Raw genomic sequence first — 24,282 nt, 5'->3', positions numbered from 1 at the left:
CTTCTTTTCCTGGGAAGGGCCTTGGGCTACCCCTTACTGTCAAGGCACTCTTCAAATGTGAAATCCTGAAAGTACGATTGCACCCTCTTCCCCTCCTGATTAACAGTGGTATGAACTGCTGCCTTGCCCCATGCCTGCATTATCAGTGGATAGGATAGCAGTGGAGGGGTGTGCAGCCTGAAGAAGCTCTAGTTGTGGAGAGTATGGCATTCTCCACCTGTGTTTGATGTGGATGGTAAGGCTAGGCCTGCAGAGCTCTCTCCCTTTTCCTGACCAAGGACTGAATTGGGACACCCTCCCAAAATCTTAAGGGTTGTAGAAAGAATTTCTGCCTGCAGTGGATGTTCTCTTGAACATCTAAAAATCCTAAACATTCATGCTGTGGTTGAGGGTCACGTACAATTATGTCCACTTTATGTAATTTGTATTATAAAAAAATAGTTTTTTTCTAATATAAAATTCTAGTATTGGATGTGTTTTTTTTCTAAACTTAACATCCTCCCCTGCTCACAGTTTTTCAGATGATTGCTTGCATAGTTTTGTCCACCTCCCAGTATGGAATATCCTTTTTGTTCAACAGGTACCAACATAATCACTTAGTGCTTTTGGGATCAGTACTGTGATACTGTGATGCCTTACCCAGAGAGGAGTATGGTGCAGAGAAGATAATCCCGAGTCAAAATTTTATTGGTCATCCTAGTACTTATACCAGTCTCAGGTATGGGTTATAAAGATAGATAATCTACAAGGACATGAGATCATTATATTGGCTGATGAAACTGGACCATTTTGAATTCATGTGCTGTGAAATAGATTTTTGTATGTTGGAGATTTGGGTTGACTTTCCCTTGTTTTCCATGACACTTTCTCTACCACATTCTGTCTTTGGTCCTCTTCTGGTTTTCCCACCATTTAGGTGTCCTGATGGCTAGCCTTCAGTCCTGTTTCCACTTTGAACATTGTCATTCTGTCTCATCCATGTGGCTCATCCCTGTGGGTTGGCAGCCTAACCTCATTGTGGGTCAAAGATAAGATCTTTTGGGAGAGAGACATTTGGTTGGTACCTCTGCATCCAGCTATAGGAACAGAAGAGAAGGCAAGTACTATTACCCTACGAAATATGTAGAGATACTGATTGATATGTGAGAAATTTGTATTGGAATGATTGGTTGGTTTTTACATGTCACACAAAGCGTGTCTATAGAAGACAGCGCTATAGACTCTTCAGGAAAAGCAAGAGCAGACTTGCAGTGAGAGGCCTAGTTCTAGTTCTGGCACTTGTGTTTATAGCCGTGTAGCTTTGAACAGGGCACTTAGTTCTTTTGGAGCCTCTGATAAAGTGATGAACAGTGCTTTGTAAACTGTAGAAAGCGGGGTGGGGGACTGTCAGCTTACACACCTGCAGATGCCTGCATGCTTAGACCAAGAGGCAGGTCATACAGGCAGTCCATCTTTTCCCTTGCAGTGTTCCTAGAAACAAATTGGATTTTGTAGCTTTACTGTAGCTAATCATTTCTTCCATAGGGCAAATGCTACAATTTGAAGATGGATTTTTTTAAATGTTTATTTATTTTGAGAGAGAAAGTGCGAGTTGGGGGTGGGGGGAGAGAAAGAGAATCCCAAGCAGGCTCCACGCTGTCAGCGCAGACCCTGATATGGGGCTCGATCCCAAGAACCATGAGATCGTGACCTGAGCTGAAATCAAGAGTTGGACACTTAACTGACTGAGCCAGCCAGGTGCCCCTTGAAGGTGGATTTCTAACTAAAAATATGGCATGAAACATTACAGAGTATCAACAGTATATCACAGGGGCAAAAGCAAACATGGAATTATAAACCTGACATCTTAAGATATATTTGGATCCATACTGATCTACAAGTTGCTGTGAGAGGCTCTAGTCATGCAGTAATGCCCATGAGGAACACAGGCCTGCCAGTCATTAATTAGACTGAACTGAGGCGCATGTTAAGTGGTTTGTTACTCTTGTCCAGCCATATAACCTACTGAAGACTTAATTAAAAAAGACTTAAATAGCACTTTGATTTTTCATAAAACTACCCAGATGTGCATAGACTCATGAAATGTCCCTGTGTCAAGTAGAAATTTAGAATTGCATGGTCTTTGGGGTACTGGCTGGCTCAGTTGGTGGAGCATGCAACTCTTGGTCTCAGGGTTGTGAGTTTCAGTCCCACGTTGGATGTGGAGCCTATTTAAAATGAAATTTTTTAAAAAATTGCTGTTTTTGAGACTATTTGGGAGAATAGTGAGATAGAAAGAAAATACCTTCATTTCCACTCCTGGCCAGCAGGTGGTGAGTTTTGGACTTGGACCCTGTAGACAGGTTTGGGCTAAATCTTTGGAACAAAAGAGTGACAGGAGGCAGAGGGACAGCATGTGCCTTCTGTTTTTCTCAACTAAATATATGGAGTAGAGGGAATATTGTAGAATGGAAAGAGCACTAGATTGGAAATGTGGATTTGACCTCACTGAACCATAACTTTTTTTTGAGGAGCTTGATTATCATACTATCAGGGAATTGGTGTGGTGAAAAAGGTACAAATTATAGGGCTGCAAGGAACGGGAAACCATACCAAGACAGGAGAATCAGAAGGCTCTGGAGGTGTTAGGGGGAAAAAAGCCTCTGGAAGCAGTCTGAGCTGGGCATTAAAGGAATGTGTGAGACTTGACATGGAGAAGTAGGGGAGAGCAGTCTGAGCGAAAAGCACAGAAGTTAGAAAGTACAGAGCATGCTTAAGAAGCATCAGTTGACTAGCAGGGGAGTGTATTTGGAGAGGTCAGCCACCTCATAAAGAATCTTAAATTCCAGGAGTGAAGTTTATTTTTTTGAAGATTTTAATTTTGAGACACCTTGGTTTCTCAGTCTGTTGAGCGTCCGACTCTTGGTTTCAGCACAGGTCATGATCTTGCGCTTTGCAAGATTGAGCCCCGTGTGGGATTCTTGAGCTGACAAGCACAGAGCCTGCTTGCGATTCTCTCTCTTCCTCTCTCTGCACCTCCCCTGCTCGTGCACATGTTTTCTCAAAATAAATAAACTAAAAAAAATTTTTAAGTAATTTCTACACTGAACATGGGCTTGAAGTTACAAACCCAAGATCAAGAGTTGCATGCTCCACTGACTGAGCTAGTCAGGTGCCTTAAGTTTATTTTAAAGATGTGGGCTTTCTGTGCAGTTCAGGTAGGGAAGTGACAGATTTCAGTGCTAGATAGTTTACTTCTTTTTATTTTTTTAATTGTGGCAAAAAAAAAAAAAAAGCACACCTATCCAACAATTTCCAAGTGTACATAGTATTGTCAGCCATATGCACATTATGCATGGACAAAAAAATTTTTAAAGTAATCTCCAGCCCAACATGGGGCTCCAACTTACCACCCAGAGATCAAGAGTTGCACCACCCTACTGACTGAGCCAGCCAGACACCCTGACAATTCACTTTTTTAAAAACCTGTTTTTATAGAAGCAGTAATGTGCATTGTAGAAATATAGAAATATATAAGCAAATTATTAAAATTAATATTCCCAGAGATCATCTTAATGACTTTAATTTATATCTTTTGGTGCATGTAAATACATGGTACTGGTTTTTTTTTGTTTGTTTGTTTGTTTGTTTTTGTATGAGAATGATGGATGAGATGAGGTCTTTTTTTTTTTTTTTAATGGATTCTTTACTTTCTTTAAAATGTCCATAAAATCACATGCTTCCATGTCATGGAATCACTGAATCATATTTCAAGAAAGGGTTTGGTAATTATACCATGACAAAACAAATTTATGTGAAAATTGAATCTCAGATACTATATTCTAAAACAAATATACTTCATTTGTTTCTTTAATACCTAGTCTTCACTGTTAACAGTCTCAACTGTTAACTAGAAAAATCACTGTAACAAAAAATTTTGAAATTAGGGATGACATAGGAGATTCATGACTGTCCTTAGCGTATATGTAACCAGAACTGTATTTACGTTTACAATAGATGGGGCATGCATACTCTTCTGCTTATAGGAACTTGGCCCCACTTGACTGGCCTTTATTCGTTGTACCCTTATGGTCTACATGTGGTATTTTTAAATCAAAATGAGATTATACTGCTTTGTATCTTTTTTAAGTCAATCTCTACCATTTCCTTATTTCCTTTTAGTAAATTTTCATTTAATCTGATACTCATACCGTATTCAGTTTCCCAAGTGATCCAAATATGTCATATATATATAATATACACAAATATATATATATATGTGTGTGTGTGTGTGCGCGCGCGCGTGCGCACGCACGCACAAAAGGAATTTAATCTCCCTTTTAAGCACATTTATTACTGGGTTTTGTCATTCCCACTTCTTGGCCAAACCAGTATCCATTCTAGGATCACAGGTTGCATCTGTTATGTTCCTTTATTCAAATGTGTATGACACTTGTTGAAGAGATGGGGTTAGTTGACCTCCAGAGAATTGTAACCATGTGGAGGATGGATTAGAAAGAATAGGGCAACCAATCTGGTGAGAAATGACTGAACTAAGACAGTGATGGTGGAAATGGAGAAGTGGAAATGGATTTGAAGTGCATTTCATAGGTGTAATTGACAGGGTTAAAATTGACTAGATTAGGACGTGAGGGGAAGGGAGGAGTCAGGGATGACAGGCTTCTGACTTGAGTATTGAGATGGATGTGATACCCTTCAATAGGAATGGGCATACTGGAGGAAAAGGTTAAAAGGGAAAATGAATTTTGGACAAGCTAAATAGGAGATGATATCTAGTAGGCTATTGGATATGTGGATCTGAAGCTTAGATAGAGATGCTTTAAAAATGAGCCATATTTTGTCAATGAGAAAGAATGAAATCTGGCCATTTGTAGCAAAGTGAAGGGAACTGGAGAGTGTTATGCTAAGTGAAATAAGTCAGGCAGAGAAAGACATACCATATATTTTCACTCATATGTGGATCCTGAGAAACTCAACAGAAGAACGGGGGAGGAGAAGGGAGGGAAAAAGTTACAAAGAGGGAAGGAGGCAAACCATGGGAGACACTTAAATATTGAGATAAACTGAGGGTTGATGGGAGGTGCGGGGGGGAGGGGAAAGTGGGTGATGGGGATTGAGGAGGGCACCTGTTGGGATGAGCACAGGGTGTTGTATGGAAACCAATTTGACAATCAATTTCATTTAAAAAAATTTAAAAAAAATTTTAAAAATGAGCTGTATTTTGAAATATGGCACTTAATGAGATGAGTTCAGGACATTTTTTTAAGTGGTATTGGTAAAAATGGACCTGTATTTTGGGGTGGGGGTAGTTAGATTCTCACATCATACTCAAAAAGTAACAATCTAAACATTAAAACTGTAAAAGCACCAGAAGAAAGTATTTTGGAAGTCATAAGGAAAATGTTGGTTGATTTAATTACTTAAAAAAATGTTAAATTTTGGTACAGTAAAAGTCACCTTAAAATTTGAAAATAAGCCACAGATTGGGGAAAATATTTGCAGTATGCGTAATAGGTTGATATCTCTGGTAAGCAGGATAATATTCCTTCCAAGATGTTCACATCCTAATCTCTGTAACCTGTGAATATATTATTTTACATGGCAAAGGAATTAAAAGTTGCAGATAGAATTAAGATTGCTAACCTTAAAATAGGAGGACTTTAAGATAGGAAGAGTATCTTGGATTATTCAGATGGACCAAATGTAATTACTAGCATCCTTAAAATTGGAAGAGGGAGGCAGAAGAGTGATGTGATAAGAACTTGACTTGCCTTTGCTAGCTTTGAAGATGAAGAGGGCCAGTAGCCAGTGAATGTGGGCAGCCTCTAGAAAGTGGAAAAAGACAAGGAATGGATCTCAGTGCCTACAGAAAGGATTGCAGCCCTGCCAACCTTGATTTCAGCTCAGTGGGACATGTCAGACTTCTGACAATTTGTTGTTTTGTGGTAATTTGTTATGGCAGCAGTAGAAAAATGGATAAATATAAACAGGCAATTATAGAAGAAATCCAGATGGCTACTAAACATGTGAAAAAGCATTTGTTTTTGTGGTCCTGGGAATGGATGAACTCACCTAGGGAGAGAAAGAGCAGAGGGCTGAGAAGAAATGGTTCGACGTGTAGAGAACTTAGGGATCAAATGGGTGAAGAAGGGGACTTATACCCAGGACCAAGAACAGCTGCCTGGACTCAGACTAATTATGTCCATGTGAATAGATGTATTTTTTTTCTGTTCATTCGATGTGAAGTTTTTCTCAAGAGCAACATTGGACTGTGTTCCCCTGGTCTCCTTACAGGCTTACCCTGTAGAACAGGGATGTGTGGATTCCAGGATGATCATCTGTGAAGGGCTTGAGAAGTTAAGCCTACAAAATCCTGATGGAATATAGCTATAGTAGAAGTTAATAGGGAACTGACATTCCCAGTCTGCCAAACTCCAAAGACGACATGAGTGGAATTTATCTAGTTCACCTAGTTTATTAGGATTTCCTCTGTCTCCCTACCCCACAACTGGTTTGGCTTTAGGTCTTGTGGTATTGGGTGCCAGTGCTACCAGCCTTTCCTTTGCTTATTGGATTTGGTGGGCAGGGGCCATGGGTACCTAGAAACTTGGCTAACATTCTTGGGAGACCCCTCGTAAGGGGAACCTGAGGTGTGGGGGAGGAGAGATGCTTTTCCATATGGGCCCAGGGGCAGTGCTTAGAGTGTTGAGGGGTCAAGATGTCACCAGCTCCCAACCCTGCCCCTTGATGAATTTGGGGACCTGCTGCCTTAGAGTGAAGCTGCTGAGGGAGAGCAGCAGTGTGTTGAGAGCTCTGGTCCTTGTGCTGAGATCTTTGGGAAAGTCTGCTTAAAGAGGCTTCCTTTACTCTTCCAACCTGTGCTGGGTGGCTCTTCCCCATAACTGTGGATGACTCCAGTCTTATATCCCCTCCTCTGTGGTCTCCTGCTTTGGGTTTCCTGGGGCTCTCTCTCTTCTTGGCTGAAGATAGGGCTGAAGCCTTGTTTCTTTTGCCTGAGGCTGGGACCTTAGGGTTTGAGGGCTCGCCCAGGCCTGGGCAGTTCTCACCAGCCTCCATGAGAATACGTGGCTCTTGGGATGAGATCTGGGCCACCATCTTCACTTTCATTCTTTCTTCTCTCTGAGACCCTTGTTCTGCCCTGCTAGACTCTTGTGGCTGAGGCTGGGAAGAAGAGTGGGAGTGGTAACAATGGGAGACCTGAATAGGTTGAGTTACTGTGCTCTGAACTTTTGGGGGATGACAGCTTGAAGAGTGGGGGCACAAATTAGAGGGATGAATCTGCTGTGGGGGACAGGAAGAGAGTCTCCAGGTGCCTAGAGTTGTGGAGCTTAGGGCAGTGGAGCTGCCAGATGAATGACTTGGGTCAGGGGATCTGAAAGCAGGGCTTTCCTGTAGTTTTTTCAGCCTGAGTTCCAACTCTCTACTCCAGTGCCAGGGTTGGATCCCAGAGTGGGTGGGCACCTCTGGGACAGCCCCTCCCTGGAAGGATGGAGTTTCTACTTTAGCCCCTGGGAAGAGCTCTTTCTTAGGTAGATCAAGCTGCTTGGGCTCAGTTTTCAGAGTTTTACCTAAGGTGGAAGGCCAGGGTATTGGCTCTAGGGGATCCACTGCTGGAGGGTTGGACCCCTGTGGGATACCTCTTGGTTGCACATTCTTCCACACAAACTCAAGGTCAGTATGTAGATCTGGTAGAGGAGCAGAGACTGAGTTGGTGGTTGGGGCTGGGAGCTCAGTGGCCCAGCAGTTGTCTCTCTGCTCCACAGCTTCCCCTTTAGGCTTACAGGTACATTGGTCTCCAGTAGGCTCACTTATGGGAGACTTTGATATAGAGTTTGGAGGTGGGCTGGGAATCCACAGTGGAGACACAGTAATACAACAGATCTTTTTCTGCTCCTTATCCTCCACAATAGGCTCAGAGTCAGACAGGGCCCCCAAGGATCTGACTCCATGTGGGTCTTGAGGTAAGCTGCGAGCCGGGATCTCAGAGGTCCAGGAGTTCTTGCTCCTTTTTATGTCCCCACATGTAGCCTCAGAATCAAACAGGACCCCCATGGGGCTACCTCTGAGGGGCTCCATTGTAAGAGCTGGAGGTGAGCTGAGGGCCAGAGATGGGGGCTCAGAAGCCCAGGAATTCCTAGAATACTCAATGTCTTTCCATGCAGTTTCTGATCTAGTGAGGCCTCCCCTAGGATTGATTCTGTGGAGTTCTAGAATGGGAGCTAGAGATGGGCTATGGACAGGGTCTGGGGACTCAGAGGTCCAGAGGTTCTTTCTTTGTCCCTTGGTCTCCCACATGGCTTTGTACTCAGACAAGACTCCTTGGGGACTCAGAGAGGATGAGGGAAGACTGGGAGAAGAAACTAGGTCTGCAGAGATCCAAAGATGTTCTCTACTCTGCCTGTCCTTCCATGGAGTGTGAGATCTTGGTGGGACACATGCAGGACTAGTTGCATAGAGCTCTGGGTTGAGGTCCAAGGCTGGAGACTTAAAGGCCCAAACGTTTCCTGAATCTTGTCTGTGTCCTCCCTGGAGCTTATATCCAGATGGATCACCCAGAGAACTGCCTCCTTGGAGTTCTAGCAGAGGATCTAGGGGATGGCAGGAGCATGGCATTGGAGACCTAGAGGTCTGAGAACTCTCTCTCTGACTTATGGTTCCCCAGAAGTCCTTAGGTGCAGAAAGTCCTTCAGGGATGACTTTCTGGAATTCTGACAGAGAATCTGGGGGTTGGCAGGGAGGTGGCATTGGAGGCTCAAAGGCTTGAGGACTCTCTCTATGTCCTATGGTTCTCCACTGAGTCTTAGATCCAGGTGGAACTCCCAGGGGGCTAGTTCCTTGAGGCTCTGTCATGGGGTCTACAGATTGGCAAGGGACCAGGATTGAAGGCTCAGAGATCTGAGGATACTGTCTTTGCCTTGCAGTTTCCCAGAGGGCCTTAGATCCAGGCAGCTCTTCTGTAGGGCTGACTTGAAGTTCTGGCAGGGAGGCTGGAGTTGGGCTGGGAGCTGGCATTGCTGGCACAGAGGCTTTGGGAGCCTCATTTTGCCCCATAGTCCTCCATGGGGCCTCAAATCTTGTCAGGACTGCCAGAAGGCTAGAAGGATATAGCAGAGAGGCAGAGAGTGAATCTAGAATGTATTGTTGGAGGCTGGGATCCCGTGGCATACTCCACCAGACCTCAGATGGTGGGGAAAGCTTGGAGGGTCTGGTTATTTGGAGTTTAGGCTGTAGGTGCAGGGCTTGATCCTCAGAGACCCAAGGGATCTCATTCTGCTGCATAAGCCACTGTGGATATGCCTTAGCACCAGATAGGACTCCCTTGTGGTCCATGGGAAAGGACTTAAGATGGAGTGGTGATGATGGGACAGAAGGGGATGATAGAGGAGGAAGTTGCTGAGGATCGAGGGCCATCCCTTCCAGATCTTCTCTAGTATGGATTTCATGAGTAGGTGGCTGAGTTGGGGAGCAGTACTGGGGAAGCAGCAGGTTGGACCTAGTCAGGAAGGCAAGCTGGTTGAAGAAAACAGAAGGGCCAATAGACAACTTTAGGGGAGAGGGGCCACCTGAGCTCAGGAAGATGGCCTCCAACGACTCACTGTGCAGAGAGGGGAGACCCCAGAAGAGCTGGCTTTTTCTCTGATGTAGATAACTTCCTGTTGCTGTTTTGTGCCTGACAGGCAAATTGGTCAGGATCTGAAATGTGGGGAAGGATCTGGAAGGGCTTGGGGTCTGTGTATGTACTTGCTTTGGTGCCTCTGAGGCTTTGTGGAGGCCCTGAGAACTGTGGGATTGTTGACATGGGACTGTGGTGGCTTGCCCTCCAATGGGAACTTCTTTGGGAAAAGAACATGGCTTCAGTGGATCCAGAGATGCCTCCTCTTCTTCCTCCTCTGACTTCTGCTTCCACAGGTGATCAAGCAGAAGTGGTAGGCTCTGAGGAGTGGAGAAAGATACTTCAGGCATGAAGCCTTTTCAGAGACACAAGGCTCTGGCTTCAGGCATGAAGCCCTCAATCTCTGTTCCACATCCAGAGGGAAGTTACTTACTTGGCCCCACATCTGTGGTCAGTAGTCACTTACCTATCTGGTGTTAATGGCCATTACCTAGCCCATATTTGGAGATCAGCATTCCCTTACATAACTGTACATCTAGGGTCAGTAATCACCCACCTGGCTTCAAATCTGGTGTTAATAATGGTCATTCATCCAGCCTCACATTTAAGGCTTATAGTCAGTCAGTCATTCACTTGTGCTTACATCCATGTCAATGATTTTTCACCTGAACTCACATGTGGTGTCAAGAGTCATTCACCCAGCTGCACATCCATGTCACCTACCTTGCCTTGCATCATGTCTCCAGAGTACCACAGTTGAAACTGTCGCCACCTCCCAAGCTGCCACCATCTCTGGATCTGCCAAATCATGAATAAGAATAGTGTCACCAGATTCCCTGGGCTCTGGAGGCAGTTGCTGCCACAGTGTCTACAGGCCAGGGCATGGGTCAACTGGCCCCAGAGAAGCTCCATGTCCCCTTCAGCCCCAAGCAGGCCTTCTATCCACCATTCCATTTTCCTCCACCTAGTGGCAGTTTACCCTGAGGTCATCACTGCATCACAGAACAAAGAACTCCCATCCCCCCCATGCCTAACAGCATTTTCCCTGAATTTAGAGCCAAAAAATTGCCTCTACCAGGCAACTAGTACTTTGTGACAGTGAAACCTGAGTGATTCCTTTTTGTCTTGATTTCCAGTGTCAGAATTATGCTTCAGGCCTTGTCATTAGGACATGGATTCTAACATCAAACTGCCTTATTCAAATCCTGGTTCTGCCACTTCCTATTTGTGAAATCTCAAACTATTTAATCTTCTAGTGCCTCAGTTTCCTCACCTGTAAAATGGGGATGATATTATTCCTTACCACATAGGGTTGTTTTGAAGGTTAAATGAATAAATTCATATGATTAGGATAGTACATAGTGTATGTTATATTAAAATTTATTTCTTTTAAGGTTTCTGTTTACAAGCCATGTTCTATCTTTAATATATCAAGTCTGTCCTCCCTGCCCCCCCTCCACTCGTACTCTCATGTCAGCTATGAACTGTCTTTGACTTTAGGTTGTTTGAGATCTTTTTGGCAAGCATTTATGTTAAGGATGCCAGATCAAATGCTCTTGACCATTTTTCTTCATTTGCCCCTCTTTCTCTTAAAGCCAGTACTGTGTTCCATGTCAGCTCTTTCTTTTATTTTTTTATTTTTATTTAAAAAATTAAGTTTATTTATCTTGAAGGAGAAAGGAACCAGGGGAAGGGCAGAGAGAGAGAGGGAGAGAGAATCCCAAGCAAATTACACACTGTTAGCACAGAGCCCAATGGCAGAGCTTGATTTCATGAACTGTGAGATCATGACCTGAGCTGAAATCAAGAGTCGGATGTTTAACTGACTGTGCTACCAGGTACCCCACACATCATTTCTTTCTTTTAAGGCCAAACTTTAATCTCTGCCATCTCAGTACAATTTAATGCCTCTCTTCTCATCCCACCCCCATCAAAGGCCAGCTTAATCTGGAAGAAAGAGTATGGAGCTGAAATTAAAGAGATGGGTTCTCTAAGATAATGTCACTGATAGGCTATGTGATTTTGGGCAAGAAAGATTTCTCCCATAGGTATCATGAGTTGGACTAGATTCATTCATTCATTCAACATGTATTTAATGAGTGCTTACTATAGATCAGGTATTGTGCTCAGTTTTGAGGAGATAGAAATAGGACAGAGTCTGCACTAAAGTAGGTCCCATTTCAGTGTGTGCATGTGTGTGTATGGCAAACAGTCAACTAATAGACAATTAAAATAGAAATATGCACAGAGTACTATGGGGGCAGAGGAGGATATCTAATCAGCCTGGAGAAGGAGGTTGCTTGTCAGAGGCTGCTTCCCAGAAGAGGTGATTAATAACTTGGTTTGAGGAACCAAGAAAATGAAAGTATATGGAACAAGGGGAGGACAATTCAAGCAGGAGGAACAGCTTGTGTAAAGGTGCTAGGTCAGGTAAAGCATGTATCATTAGGGAAATTGAAGGTATTCCAATGTGTGGAGGTTGGGGAAGCAGTAAGAGATGGACCTGGAAAGATAAATAAGATCATAAAGGGGCCTCAATATCAGTGAAAAACAAATTTATCCTGAAGATGATGGGAAATCATTGAAAAGATTTGAGCAGGAAAGTGACAAGATCAAGTGTGTGTCTTGGAAAGAATACTGACTCTAGTGAGGGCAAAGAGATTAAGGCAAGAGATTATTTAGGGAACTTATGCTTTAGTATAGGCAAAACATATGATGAGGTCTAAATCAAGGCAGTGAAGGTAAGAATGGAGTATAATGAATTCAAGTAGAATTCCAAAGATATAATTGATTAGACGTCATTACCAATGGGATGGGGTGGAGGAGAGTGGGAGTTTAGAATGACTCTAGGTTTCTAACTTGGGAAACTGAATGTGTATGTTAGTGCCATTTTACTGTGGTAGAGAACACAGACCTTGGAACCAATTTAGGGCTGGGTGGGGAGAGGGTGATAGACTCCATTTAGATATTTGACTGTGGCAAGAAAAAAACTAGGCAGGAGGCAACTAGATACATAGATCTGAAGTTTGGAAGAGCAGTCCATGGTGAAGATGTAAAATTTGATAGCAGCATATATGTAGCAGCCGAAACAATTAAAGGGCTTAAAAATGACCTACTGATATGTAACATTTGGCTCACTGTGGCCAGCATTAAAAGCTGGAGTAGTCAACGCTGTAAAACAAGTAGATTGTACATAATAATCAGTATTTCAAGTTTAAAATATGATAGCACTAGACTCTCATTTCCACAAAGTAAAGGCCATTTAGAGGTAAGTAACAATGGCTTCCCTTGGAATGTATGTCTGCTTTTCAATGCACCATGGTTCTTACCATGTTCTTATTGTTAATGCCAAGACTAAGGGCTAGTTGCTGTTTTTTTCATTGTGCCTATGATTTTATTTTCTTACATTTGTCCATTTTTACTCATTTGTATTACCTGCCTGGTATTTGAGTTTGCTACCTCTGGATGAAGAAGGTAAGTTGAGTCCTAATGGGAAACAGAGAAAGCAATATTAAATACCTATTCTGTGTTAGCTAATTTACATATATGGCAGGATAGTTTACCAAGTTATTAATTGTTGTCTCCTTGCTCCTTTGCCAAAGGAGACATCCTGTAGTATAAAAAGGTAACTTTGCTCACCTGTCTTGCAAGAATTCTAGGTTTCTTTCCCATGGAATTGGTAATATGTTTTCTAGACCCAAACCAAAGTTTCAAGACACCTAGTCTACAACCTTATCCAAGCTCTTGTGTGGGAAGGGAATTTAATTTAGCTGAGTGTTCTTGAGAAGAAGATGGAGGATGATTGAAAGGAGGAATTGCTCAAGGATAGAAGTGTATTCAGGAATTGAGAAAAGAGATGTAGTGATGGGTTCCATGAGTGACAGGATCTATATAGAAGTCCACTAGGAGGCAGCAGGACTTCTGATGGGGAAACTTGATTTAATGGTTAGGGCACTAAACATCTAGCATATGGTCTTGGGAACTGCAGCAAAAAGATGCTAGTTTGCATACCTGGCAGAGACGCTGTGGAGCCACCCTGCCTCTGAATCGTCATATGGGTTTATACAATGCGCATCCACGTGGCAACCAGGACAGAATCAAGACCCAAGTTTCTTTTCTAAGTGGGTTTTTTTTTTTTTTTTTTTTTGAGGGGGATTATTTTCTTAGTCACTGTATGCCATGCTAAAGAGGAAAAAAGCCCCCCCATCATGATTTAATATTGGATGTCTTCCAACTCCAGTAAATGAGATTTTTGAACCAGATTTAACTTTGAAAAATTATGTAATGTGATGTTCCCTGCTCTTCAGTGTTGTGGAACTAATTTATACTCTGACATTTACTACTCCATTTAATCTTTACAACTCTTTGAAGTAGGTATTGTTATCTTTTTTCACATAAACAAACTGAGGCACAGAGAGGTTAATATATATTAACTATATAATATACATAGATAAATTAACTAATAAATATACATAGAGCCCAAGTTTGAGAACTCTGGGGAATCATGTGGATATTAGTGACAGAAAATAAAATGCAATGGGAATTATATTGACTCATAACTGAACCATCCAGGATTAGAGCTGGCCAGCTTTAGGTAGTAGGGTTGATACAGGGACTCAATGCAATGCTATCAGCATTCAGTTTCCACTTCTTGGCTCTCTCTCTGTCTTCTGTGCTGACTTTATTCTTCAGTTTTGTGTCATAGCAGGTTCAAGTGAAGCTGACAATGTGTGGTGTTGTTCTGACAACATTGTGCCTGTGGGTTCCAGTTGGTCATGTATCCATCCCCAAACTACTCACTGAACTGCTCACGGGAACAGAATGCTTCTTCTGACAGGTTGGAGTCACACTCTACCTGCACATGGACTGAGACTGAAGAAGCAGGGATGTGGTAGTTCCTGCTACCTGAAACAAACATACTGTTTTCAGAAAAGTGTGTGCATGCTGGTATCATAACAAAATAAAACAGATGTCCACTAGAGCCCTCTCTAACTTTCCCATACTGTTTTCTGGCTCAGCCATGCCATTATCACTTTAGGATCTAAGGCTTGAAGTGTGAATGCAGATCCTTTGAAGATTGGGGAAGGGGCGGGATGGAGCCCAGGTAAGATCTTGAGGAGGAGGAATCTACGGAGACCCAAACATCTGTGTTGATAGATCATTTAATGACTCTTAATTCCTAGCCCTTTTCACCTTAGAGTTATTTACCTCTGCTCTAATCCACCTCTGACCATATCTGAAGCCTCATCATTAGGAACTGTTCTGCCTTCTGAAATAGTTTGCCATCCCTCTGACTTCAAACTCTAGATTTGTCCTAAAGCTGCCAATTCTGCAACCTTGTCAGGACATCCATTCATCTTTCTCCTAGTCCATCAACAACCTCTTGCCTTCATTTCCTCCCTCTCTGTGATAGACTTCATGGTCCATCACTTAATCATATCCTAAATGCTTCTCAGTTCTTCCTTTCATTGTTTTTACTGGTCAAAATCCCAATTCTGCCTCTGCCAGACCTGCCCCTTAGGAAGCAGTTTAGCCCTATTAGATAAAATCATACATGTGAGTAAGTTGGTGTCACTATAAATTCATGGTCTACAACTAATGGTCAGCTCCACTATCACTCGAAAAGCATTTATTTATTTATGCCTTCCATTTATTAAGTGCCTAATGTGCACTAGGTATTTTTCTAAGTACTTGAGATACATCAGTAATCAAAACAGGCAAAACTCCCTGCTCATGGATCTTACTTCATTTATTCCTTAAAAACTCTCCCGTCCTACTCAAAATCAATTCAAACTTTCTTCACTTTCTTCATCTGCTCTTGTCCAGGCTCCTAGCACATGTGCCAGACCTCCACTTTTCAAAGAAACCAGAGGCCATCATATGGGAACTTTCATCATTAAAAACTGTTGGATTTGATCTCCTTCCTTCCTGCTACAGTGAAAGGTGTCCCTCTGGGGACATTCTCCGAAGCTAGGATGGGTGTCCTTATCCTCCCCTTTCCCACTACCACTTTCCACACTAGATTGTAACTTGTGTTTTAATTATCTGAGGGCAGAGACCTTGTCTATTCAGCCCACTGCTTTAACCCCAGCATCTGCATTTGGTTAGATTTCAGTACTTAGAATGAACAATGGGTGGGATTTCTTGGAGAGGCACCCCCGCTATGACCTCCTCCAGAGCTTCAGAATTCTTTTCTTAGGCTTCCTAGTGGCCACCGCTTGAGGCATCACTTCTGGGCACTGAAGTCAACTTCCCTGGCTTCCTTGACATGTGGGCTGGGCAGTTAAGCTCACAGCTCAGATTGGGGGAGGGGGGGCCTTTTCCAAACACCTAGGGTGAGGCCTCTGGGTGGGGAGGCTGTGCCAGGGACCCCCACCCACTCTCTCCCTCCGCCACGGAGACTGAGGAGACTGAGCATGGATTTCTCCTTTACTGCCTTAACTCACCAGTTGTTCTCTTCCTTTCCCTCTGCCTCCCTGTCTCTTCCCCTCCCCTTCTCCCCTCCTCCTCCACATGGATGTCTCTCATTAAGGGCCCTGCCAGCAGCCCAGCCCTACTTGCTGCATGGACACAGTTTTGTCCAGTGTCCCTGATAGGCCCGGTGTCCTGAAAATGTCTGGATTGGTCAGAAGACAGTGGGACCTCATGGAGCCACTCCTTCAGGAGGGGTCAGTTTCTCAGACTCCCCTTCCTTCAAACTCATCTATAGGAGGAATGATGTCCATGGTCCCTGCCACCAGGAAGTTGTTTCTGAGGAGATGAAAGGAACTGTGAGGCTGAGGGGCGCCAGTGGGAATGGTGGGAGGAAGCTCAGCACAGGCCCATTACAGCAGTGTCTGTGGGCTGAGGTGGGGCTGACTCCCGAGGGGCAGAGGCCCACCCTGCTGAGGCCTCTAGTAGATAGGCCAGACCCAAGGGTTTTATTTTTTAATTTTTAATTTATTTTTCAAATTTTTATTTAAATTCTAGTTAATGTACAATGCAATATTGGTTTCAGGAGTAGAATTCAGTGATTCATCACTTACGTACAACACTCTGTGTTCATCATAACAAGTACCCTCCTCAATACCCATCAACCGTCTAGCCAATCTCTCACCAACTTACCTCCATCAACCCTTAGGTCTCTATTGTTAAGAGTCTCTTGGGGGTGGCTCAGTACAGGAAAGGACTCTTGATTTCAGCTCAGGTCATAATCTCACAGTGGTGGGGGAGCCTGCGTGGGGCTCCACAACGAGCACGGAGACTGCTTCGGATTCTCTCTCTCCCCTCTCTGCCTCTCCCCTGCTTGTGCTCTCTCTTTCTCACAAAACAAATATTTAAAAAAAAGTCTCTTGCTGTTTGTTTCCCTCCTTCTCTTTATTTCCCCTCCCATACGTTCATCTATTTTGTTTCTTACATTCCACGTATGAGTGAAATCATAAGGTATTTGTCTCTGACTTACTTTGCTTAGCATAATACACTCTTAACTCCATCCACATTGTTGCAAATGGCAAGGCATTTCCATTCTTTTGATGGTTAAATAATATTTCACTGTATAATATATACCACATCTTCTTTATCCATTCATCAGTTGGTGGACATTTGGGCTGTCTCCAAAGTTTGGGTATTATTGATAATGCTGCTATAAACATTGGGTGCATGTGCCCCTTCTAATCTGTACTTTTGTATCCTTTGGTTAGTAAATACTTAGTAGTGCAATTGCTGGATCATAGGGTAGTTCTATTTGTAACTTCTTGAGGAACCTCCATACTGTTTTCCAGAGTGGCTGCACCAGTTTGCATTCCCACTAACAGTGCAGGAGGGTTCCCCTTTCTCCACATCTGCAGCAACACCTGTTGTTTCTTGTATTGTTAATTTCAGCTATTCTGACAGGTGTGAGGTGGTATCTCACGGTTTTGATTTGTAGCTCCCTGATGATGAGTGGTGAGCATCTTTTCATGTGTCTGGTAGCCATCTGGATATCTTCTTTGGAAAAGTATCTATTCATGCCTTCTGCCCATTTCTTCACTGGATTATTTGTGTTTTGGGTGTTGAGTTTGAGAAGTTCTTTATAGATTTTGGACACTAACCCTTTATCCCACATGTCATTTGCAAATGTCTTCTCCCATTCCATAGGCTGCCTTTTAGTTTTGTTGATTGTTTCTTTTGCTGTAGAGAAGCTTTTTATCTTAATGAGGTCCCAGTAGTTCATTTTTGCTTTTTTTCCCATGCCTTTAGTGATGTGAATAGTAAGAACTTGCTCTGGCCCAGGTCAAAGAAGTTGATGCCTGTGTTCTCCTCTAGGATGTTGATAGTTTCCTGTCTCACATTTAGGTCTTTCATCCATTTTGAATTTATTTTTGTGTATGGTGTAAGAATGTGATCCAGTTTCATACTTCTGCATGTTGCCATTCAGTTTTCCCAAAACCGTTTCTTGAAGAGACTATCTTTTTTCCATTGGATATTCTTTCTTGCTTTGTCGAAGATGAGTTGACCATATAGTTGTGGGTCCATCACTGGGTTTTCCATTCTGTTCCATTGATTGATGTATCTGTTTTTGGGCCAGTACCACACTGTCTTGAAGACTACAGCTTTATAATATAGTTTGAAATCCAGAATCTTGATGCCTCCAGTTTTGTGTTTCTTTTTCAGGATTGCTTAAGCTGTATGGGGTCTTTTGTGGTTCCATACAAATTTTAGGATTGTTTGTTCTAGCTCTGTGAAAAATGCTGGTGTTATTTTGATGGGGGTTGAATTAAATGTATAGATTGCTTTGGGTAGTATATACATTTTAGCAATCTTTTCTTCCAATCCATGAGCATGGAATGCTTTTCCATTTCTTTGTGTCCTCTTCAATCTTTCATAAGTGTTCCATAGTTTTCACAGTCCAGATCTTTTACTTCTTTAGTTAGGTTTATTCCTACATATCTTTTTTTTTTTTTTTTTCTTTTTTTGAGAGAGAGAGAAAGCGGAGGGAGAGGAGAAGGAGAAGAGAAAGAGATTCCCAAGCAGGCTCCATGAATCCCAACAGGGGCTCAATCCCAGGATCCTAGGATCCTGACCTGAGCAGAAATGAGGAGTTGGACACTCAACACACTAAACTACCCAGGCACCCTGGTATCTAATTGTTTTTGGTGCAATTGCAAATGGGATTCCTTGATCTCTGTTTCTGTTGCTTTGTGTATAGAAATGCAATGGATTTCTGTATGTTAATTTAACAGCCTGTGACTGCTGAATTCATGTATTAGTTCTAGCAGGGGTTTTTTTTGTTTGTTTGTTTTTTTGGTTTTTTTTTGGTTTTTGGTTTTTGGTGGAGTCTTTTCAGGTTTTCTATATAGAGTATCATGTCGTCTTCAAACAGTGAAAGTTTGGTTTCTTCCTTGCTGATTTGGATTCCCTTTATTTCTTTTTGTTGTCTGATTACCGAGGCTAAGACTTCCAGTACTATGTTAAATAGTGATGGTGAGAGTAGGCATCCTTGTCTTGTTCCTGACCACAGGGGAAAGTTCTCAGTTTTTTCCCATTTGAATGATAGCTGTGGGGCTTTTGTATATAGCTTTTATGATGTTGAGGTATGTTCCATCAATCCCTACTTTGTTGAGGGTTTTTATCAAGAAGGGATGCTGTATTTTGTCAAATGCTTTTTCTGCATCTATTGACAGGATCATATGGTTCTTATCTTTTTTTAATGTGTATCATGTTGATTGATTTGCAAATACTGAACCAGCCCTACAGCCCAGGAATAAATCCCACTGGATCGTGGTGAATAATTCTTTTAATGTACTATTGGATTCGGTTTGCTAGTATCTTGTTAAGAATTTTTGCATCCATGGTCATCAGGGTTATTGGCCTGTAATTGTCCTTTTTAGTGAGGTCTTTGGTTTTGGAATCAAGGTAATACTGGCCTCATAGAATGAATTTGGAAGTTTTCCTTCCATTTCTAAATTTTGTAACAATTTGAGAAGAATAGGTGTTAACTCTTCTTTAAATGTCTGATAGAATTCCCCTGGGAAGCCATCTGGACCTGGGCTTTTGTTTGTTGGGAGATTTTTGATTGCTGTTTCAATGTCTTTGCTGGTTATTAGTCTGTTAATATTTTCTATTCCCCCTGTTTCAATTTTGGTAGTTTGCATGCTTCTAGGAATTTATCCATTTCTTCCAGATTGCCCAGTTTGTTGGTGTATAATTTTTCATAATATTCTCTTATAATTGTATTTCTGTGGTGTTGGTTGTGAACTCTTCTCTTTCATTTGTGATTTTACTTATTTGGGTCCTTTCTCTTTTCTTTTTGATAAGGCTGGCTGGGGTTGATCAATTTTGTTAATTCTTTCAAAGAACCAGCTCTTAGTTTCATTGATCTGCTCTTTTTTTTATTTTTATGTTTGTTTGTTTCTATATCGTTTATTTCTGCTCTAGTCTATATTATTTGCTTTCTTCTGCTGGCTTTAGGTTTTATTTGCTGTTTCTTTTCTAAATCTTCCTTATCTGTAATTATGTTGTATTTGAGAACTTCCTTCTTCATGTAGGCCTGTATTGCAAACACTTCCCTCTTAGGACTGCCTTTGCTACATCCCAAAGGTTTTGGACTGTCATATTTTCATTTTCATTTGCTTCCATGTCCTTTTTTATTTCTTTTTAAATTTCCTGGTTAACCCATTTCTTCTTCTTTTTTTAATGTTTATTTATTTTGGAGAGAGAGGGAAAGCACAAACTGTGGAGGGGCAGAGAGAGAGGGATACAGAGGATCCAAAGCAGACTCTGCACTGACAGCAGAGAGCCCAATGTATGCTCAAACTCAAAAACAATGAGATCATGACCTCAGCCGAAGTCAGATGCTTAACTGACTGAGCAATCCAGGCACCCCAAACCATTCATTCTTTAGTAGGATATCCTTTAACCTCCATGTATTTGTGGTCTTTCCAAATTTTTTCTTATGGTTGACTTCAAGTCTCATAGCGTTGTGGTCTGAAAATATGCATGGTGTGATCTCTGTCTTTTTGTCTTTGTTTGTCTGGGAAACTGTCTCTTCATATATTCTGAATGATAGCCTTGCAGGATGAAGAATTCTTGGCTGCATATTTTTCCCATTTAGCACATTGAATATATCCTGCCACTCCTTTCTGGCCTGCAAAGTTTCTGTGGATAGGTCTGCTGCAAACCTGATCTGTCTTCCCTTGTAGGTTAGGGACTTTTTTTCCCTAGCTGCTTTCATGATTCTCTCCTTGCCTGAGTATTTTGTGAATTTGACTATGATATGCCTTGTTGATGGTCGGTTTTTGTTGAATCTAATGGGGGTCCTCTGTGCTTTCTGGATTTTGATGTCTGTGTCTTCCCCAGGTTAAAGAAGTTTTCCACTATGATGTGCTCACATAACTCTTCTACCCCTTTTCTCTCTGATCATCTAGGACCCATATGATTCTGATGTTGTTCCTCTTTAATGAGTCATTGATTTCTCTAATTCTTGAATCGTGCTGTTTTGCCTTAGTCTCCCTCTTTTTTCTGTTTCATTGTTCTCCATAAGTTTGTCCTCCATGTTGCTGATTCACTGCTCTGCCTCATCCATCCTTGCCACTTGTGGCATATTCGAGATTTTAGCTCAGTTACATTTTTTTATTTCATCCTGACTAGCTTTTATCTCCACAGAAAGGTTTTCTAATCTATTTCAACTCCTGCTAGTATTCTTATCATGATTCTAAATTCCGGTTCAGACATCTTGCTTGTATCTGTGTTGATTAAGTCCCCGGCTCTCATTTATTCCTGTTCTTCCTTTTGGGGTGAATTCCTTCATTTCATAATTTTGAAGGAAGAAAAGGAATTAATAAGGTAAAATTAAAATTGAAAAATTAAAAACAACACAAAAAAATCAAATAACAGATGCTATATCCTAAGTGTGTTCTGGTCTGGTTGTTGAGAGGAGCTTGATAGATTAGAGAAAAAAGGGAAAGATAAGAAAAGGAAAAACAAACAAAAAACCAGAAAATGTTTGAAAAATTTTAAAAATGAATACAGTGTGGGGCGCCTGGGTGGCGCAGTCAGTTAAGCGTCCGACTTCAGCCAGGTCACGATCTCGCAGTCCGTGAGTTCGAGCCCCGCGTCAGGCTCTGGGCTGATGGCTCAGAGCCTGGAGCCTGTTTCCGATTCTGTGTCTCCCTCTCTCTTTGCCCCTCCCCCATTCATGCTCTGTCTCTCTCTGTCCCAAAAATAAATAAACGTTGAAAAAAAATTTTTTTTAAAAATGAATACAGTGAAATAGAATAAAATGAAATGATATAAATAAAAAATAGATTTTGAAAAATTTACCAAAATGTAAAAAATATAGTAGAAAAAATTTAAAGTATTTTTTAAAAAAAATTTAACATTTATTTTTTGAGAGACAGAGAAAGAGCATGAGCAGAGGAAGGGCAGAGAGAGAGAGAGAGGGAGTCACAAAATCCGAAGCAGGCTCCAGGCTCTGAGCTGTCAGCACAGAGCCTGATGTGAGGCTCAAACTCACAAGCTGTGAGATAATGACCTGAGCTGAAGTTGGACGCTAAACTGACTCAGCCACCCAGGTGCCCCAAAATTTAAAGTATTTTTAATAGAAATGGAGGATAAAAATAAATTTTTTCTCTTGCTGTATTTAAGAATAAGAACAGAAAAGAAAAAAAGAATTGAATAGATGGACCAACAGACTGTGCTCTACCTGAGCAGCATTTGCACACCCCTCCTTTATCTCCGGCTTCCATCTACTCCCCGCTTTTACGCTGTCCGTAACCAAGCCATCAGGTTACCAGGAGGTATCTCCCTCCTGAGTTCTACCTCAGGTGTGGCTGTGTTACCCAATCCCTCACTTCTGAGGGACTGCAGCTTTGACCTGTTCAGACTCTGGGGGAGGGAGCACTGAGCAATGCTCACTGAGCAATCGCCCGCTGGTGGCCTGCCCCCAGGAACGTTTGGGAGACTGTTCTGCTGCCGATGCCCAGAGACTGCAGCTGGGTGCCAACCCACCCCAGAAAAAGTTCACATGATCATTTAGTAGCAGCGTTTTGGGGATTATGGAATCACAACACATCTGGCTCCAGGCCTCCCCCTTAACGTCCTTGTTCCAGCACCCAGCAAATGTGGTTGTTTTCCGGAGTTCACTGGGACCTTTGCCTGTGGGAAGCCACACAGCGTCTACCAAATGTCCTCCCAGCAGAGGAACCGCCTCTCCGCATGTGGCCCGAGGACCCCAAGGACCTTGCTCTCTGCTCCTGGGGATTCGCCCTTCTCATCAGAGCACTGCCAGGTATTCAGTTGTGGGATTTCAGACTCTACACTCCCATTTATAGAATCTTAATGGAATTTAAACCCTCTCCTTTCTCCTTTCTCCCTTTTGTGTTCAGTCACTTGTGTACTCTTTCTTTTCCCTCCAGCTGATTTTGGGCAGGGGGGATGCTTTCCCATACTCTCCCTCTGTCTGTTTCCTCTCTCTGCAAGCAAAAACAGCTCCCTGCCCTTCACGGGTTTCTCCCCCAGTTCACCTCTCCATGCTGCATACCTACTGAGTTCTCTGGTTCAGGTTGTGCAGATTGTTTTGTTAATCTTCAAATCAGTTTTCATATGTGCAGGATGGTTTCGTGTTGATCTGGCTGTATTTCAGGGATGAGAGGGGCAAAAAAACTTCCCTGCTGTTCTGCCATCTTGGTGCCTCCCCCTATACTGATTTCTAACTATGGAAGGTGAAGATTAAGCTTTCATAACCATCCCCATTTTCCTTCTTCCAAACTCTTACAATATAATTTTTGGTTCGGGACACCTGGGTGGCTCAGTTGGTTAAGTGCCTGACTCTTGATTTCAGCTCAGGTCATGATCTCACAGTTGGTGAGTTCAAGCCCAAGTGACAGCACAGAGCCTACTTGAGATTCTCTCCCTCCCTCTCTGCCCCTCCCCCACTCAAGTGCACACACATTATCTCTCTCTCAAAAATAAATAAAAAAATAAACTAAAAAAAAAAAAAAAAGAAAGTAGGAACAATTCTTTTAAAAATAATTTTTTGGGCTACCTGTGTGGCTCAGTTGGTTAAGCGTATGACTTTGGCTCAAGTCATGATCTCACTGTTCACGAGTTTGAGCCCTGCCTTGGGCTCTGTGCTGACAGCTCAGAGCCTGTAGCCTGCTTCAGGTTCTGTGTCTCCCTCTCTCTCTGCCTGCCCCCGCTCACACTCTGTCTTTCAAAAATAAACAAACATTAAAAAAAATTTTTAAATACTTTTTGGTTAAATGTATTTATATTGTATAAATGTGTCAGTATTTATATTAAATAGACTATATAAATATTGCTTACCATTTTGTCAAATAGTATATTCTAATTATGTTTCCTTCTTTGTACATTTTTTTGTTTTCCTAGTACTCAATTTTCTCATTATCTGGTTTTATATATACCCATAGTCTCTCAAGCCTACTTACCACGTGGTCAAAAATCATCAATCATTTGCAATTCCTTGCCCCATGCCTCCTCCTCCCCCACTTTCTGGGTCTATTAAAGTTGGTGGGATGAATTGGCTTCCTTCCCCTGTCTTCTTCTCTAAGTGCTTAAATTCGTTGTTACTTCTGCTCTGCTAAGTCAGCTGCCAGTCCTCCATTTCATTTCTGTCTGCCAGAAGCTTGTTTGGTACCTTGTATGTATTACCTCTCATTCTTGTCATCATC

General features: G+C 42.2%; 1 protein-coding gene across 1 annotated transcript; it reads right to left on the bottom strand.

Annotated features, from left to right (window-relative positions):
* Positions 1-6,459: 6,459 nt before the first annotated feature.
* SPATA31G1 (SPATA31 subfamily G member 1) lies at positions 6,460-10,588 on the bottom strand. The gene is made up of 2 exons (XM_040481576.1): positions 10,358-10,588; positions 6,460-9,954 (listed from the first exon to the last, which is right to left on the bottom strand). The coding sequence occupies exons 1-2, from the start codon at positions 10,586-10,588 to the stop codon at positions 6,520-6,522; spliced, it is 3,666 nt and encodes a 1,221-aa protein (XP_040337510.1). The 3' UTR covers positions 6,460-6,519.
* Positions 10,589-24,282: the final 13,694 nt, after the last annotated feature.

This window comes from Herpailurus yagouaroundi, unplaced genomic scaffold, assembly GCF_014898765.1.
Source record: "Herpailurus yagouaroundi ecotype Mexico unplaced genomic scaffold, PumYag 160, whole genome shotgun sequence".
Classification (NCBI taxonomy): Eukaryota; Metazoa; Chordata; class Mammalia; order Carnivora; family Felidae; genus Herpailurus; species Herpailurus yagouaroundi.
Note: the sequence above shows the minus strand (reverse complement) of the source record. Positions and strands in the feature narration are given on the sequence as shown.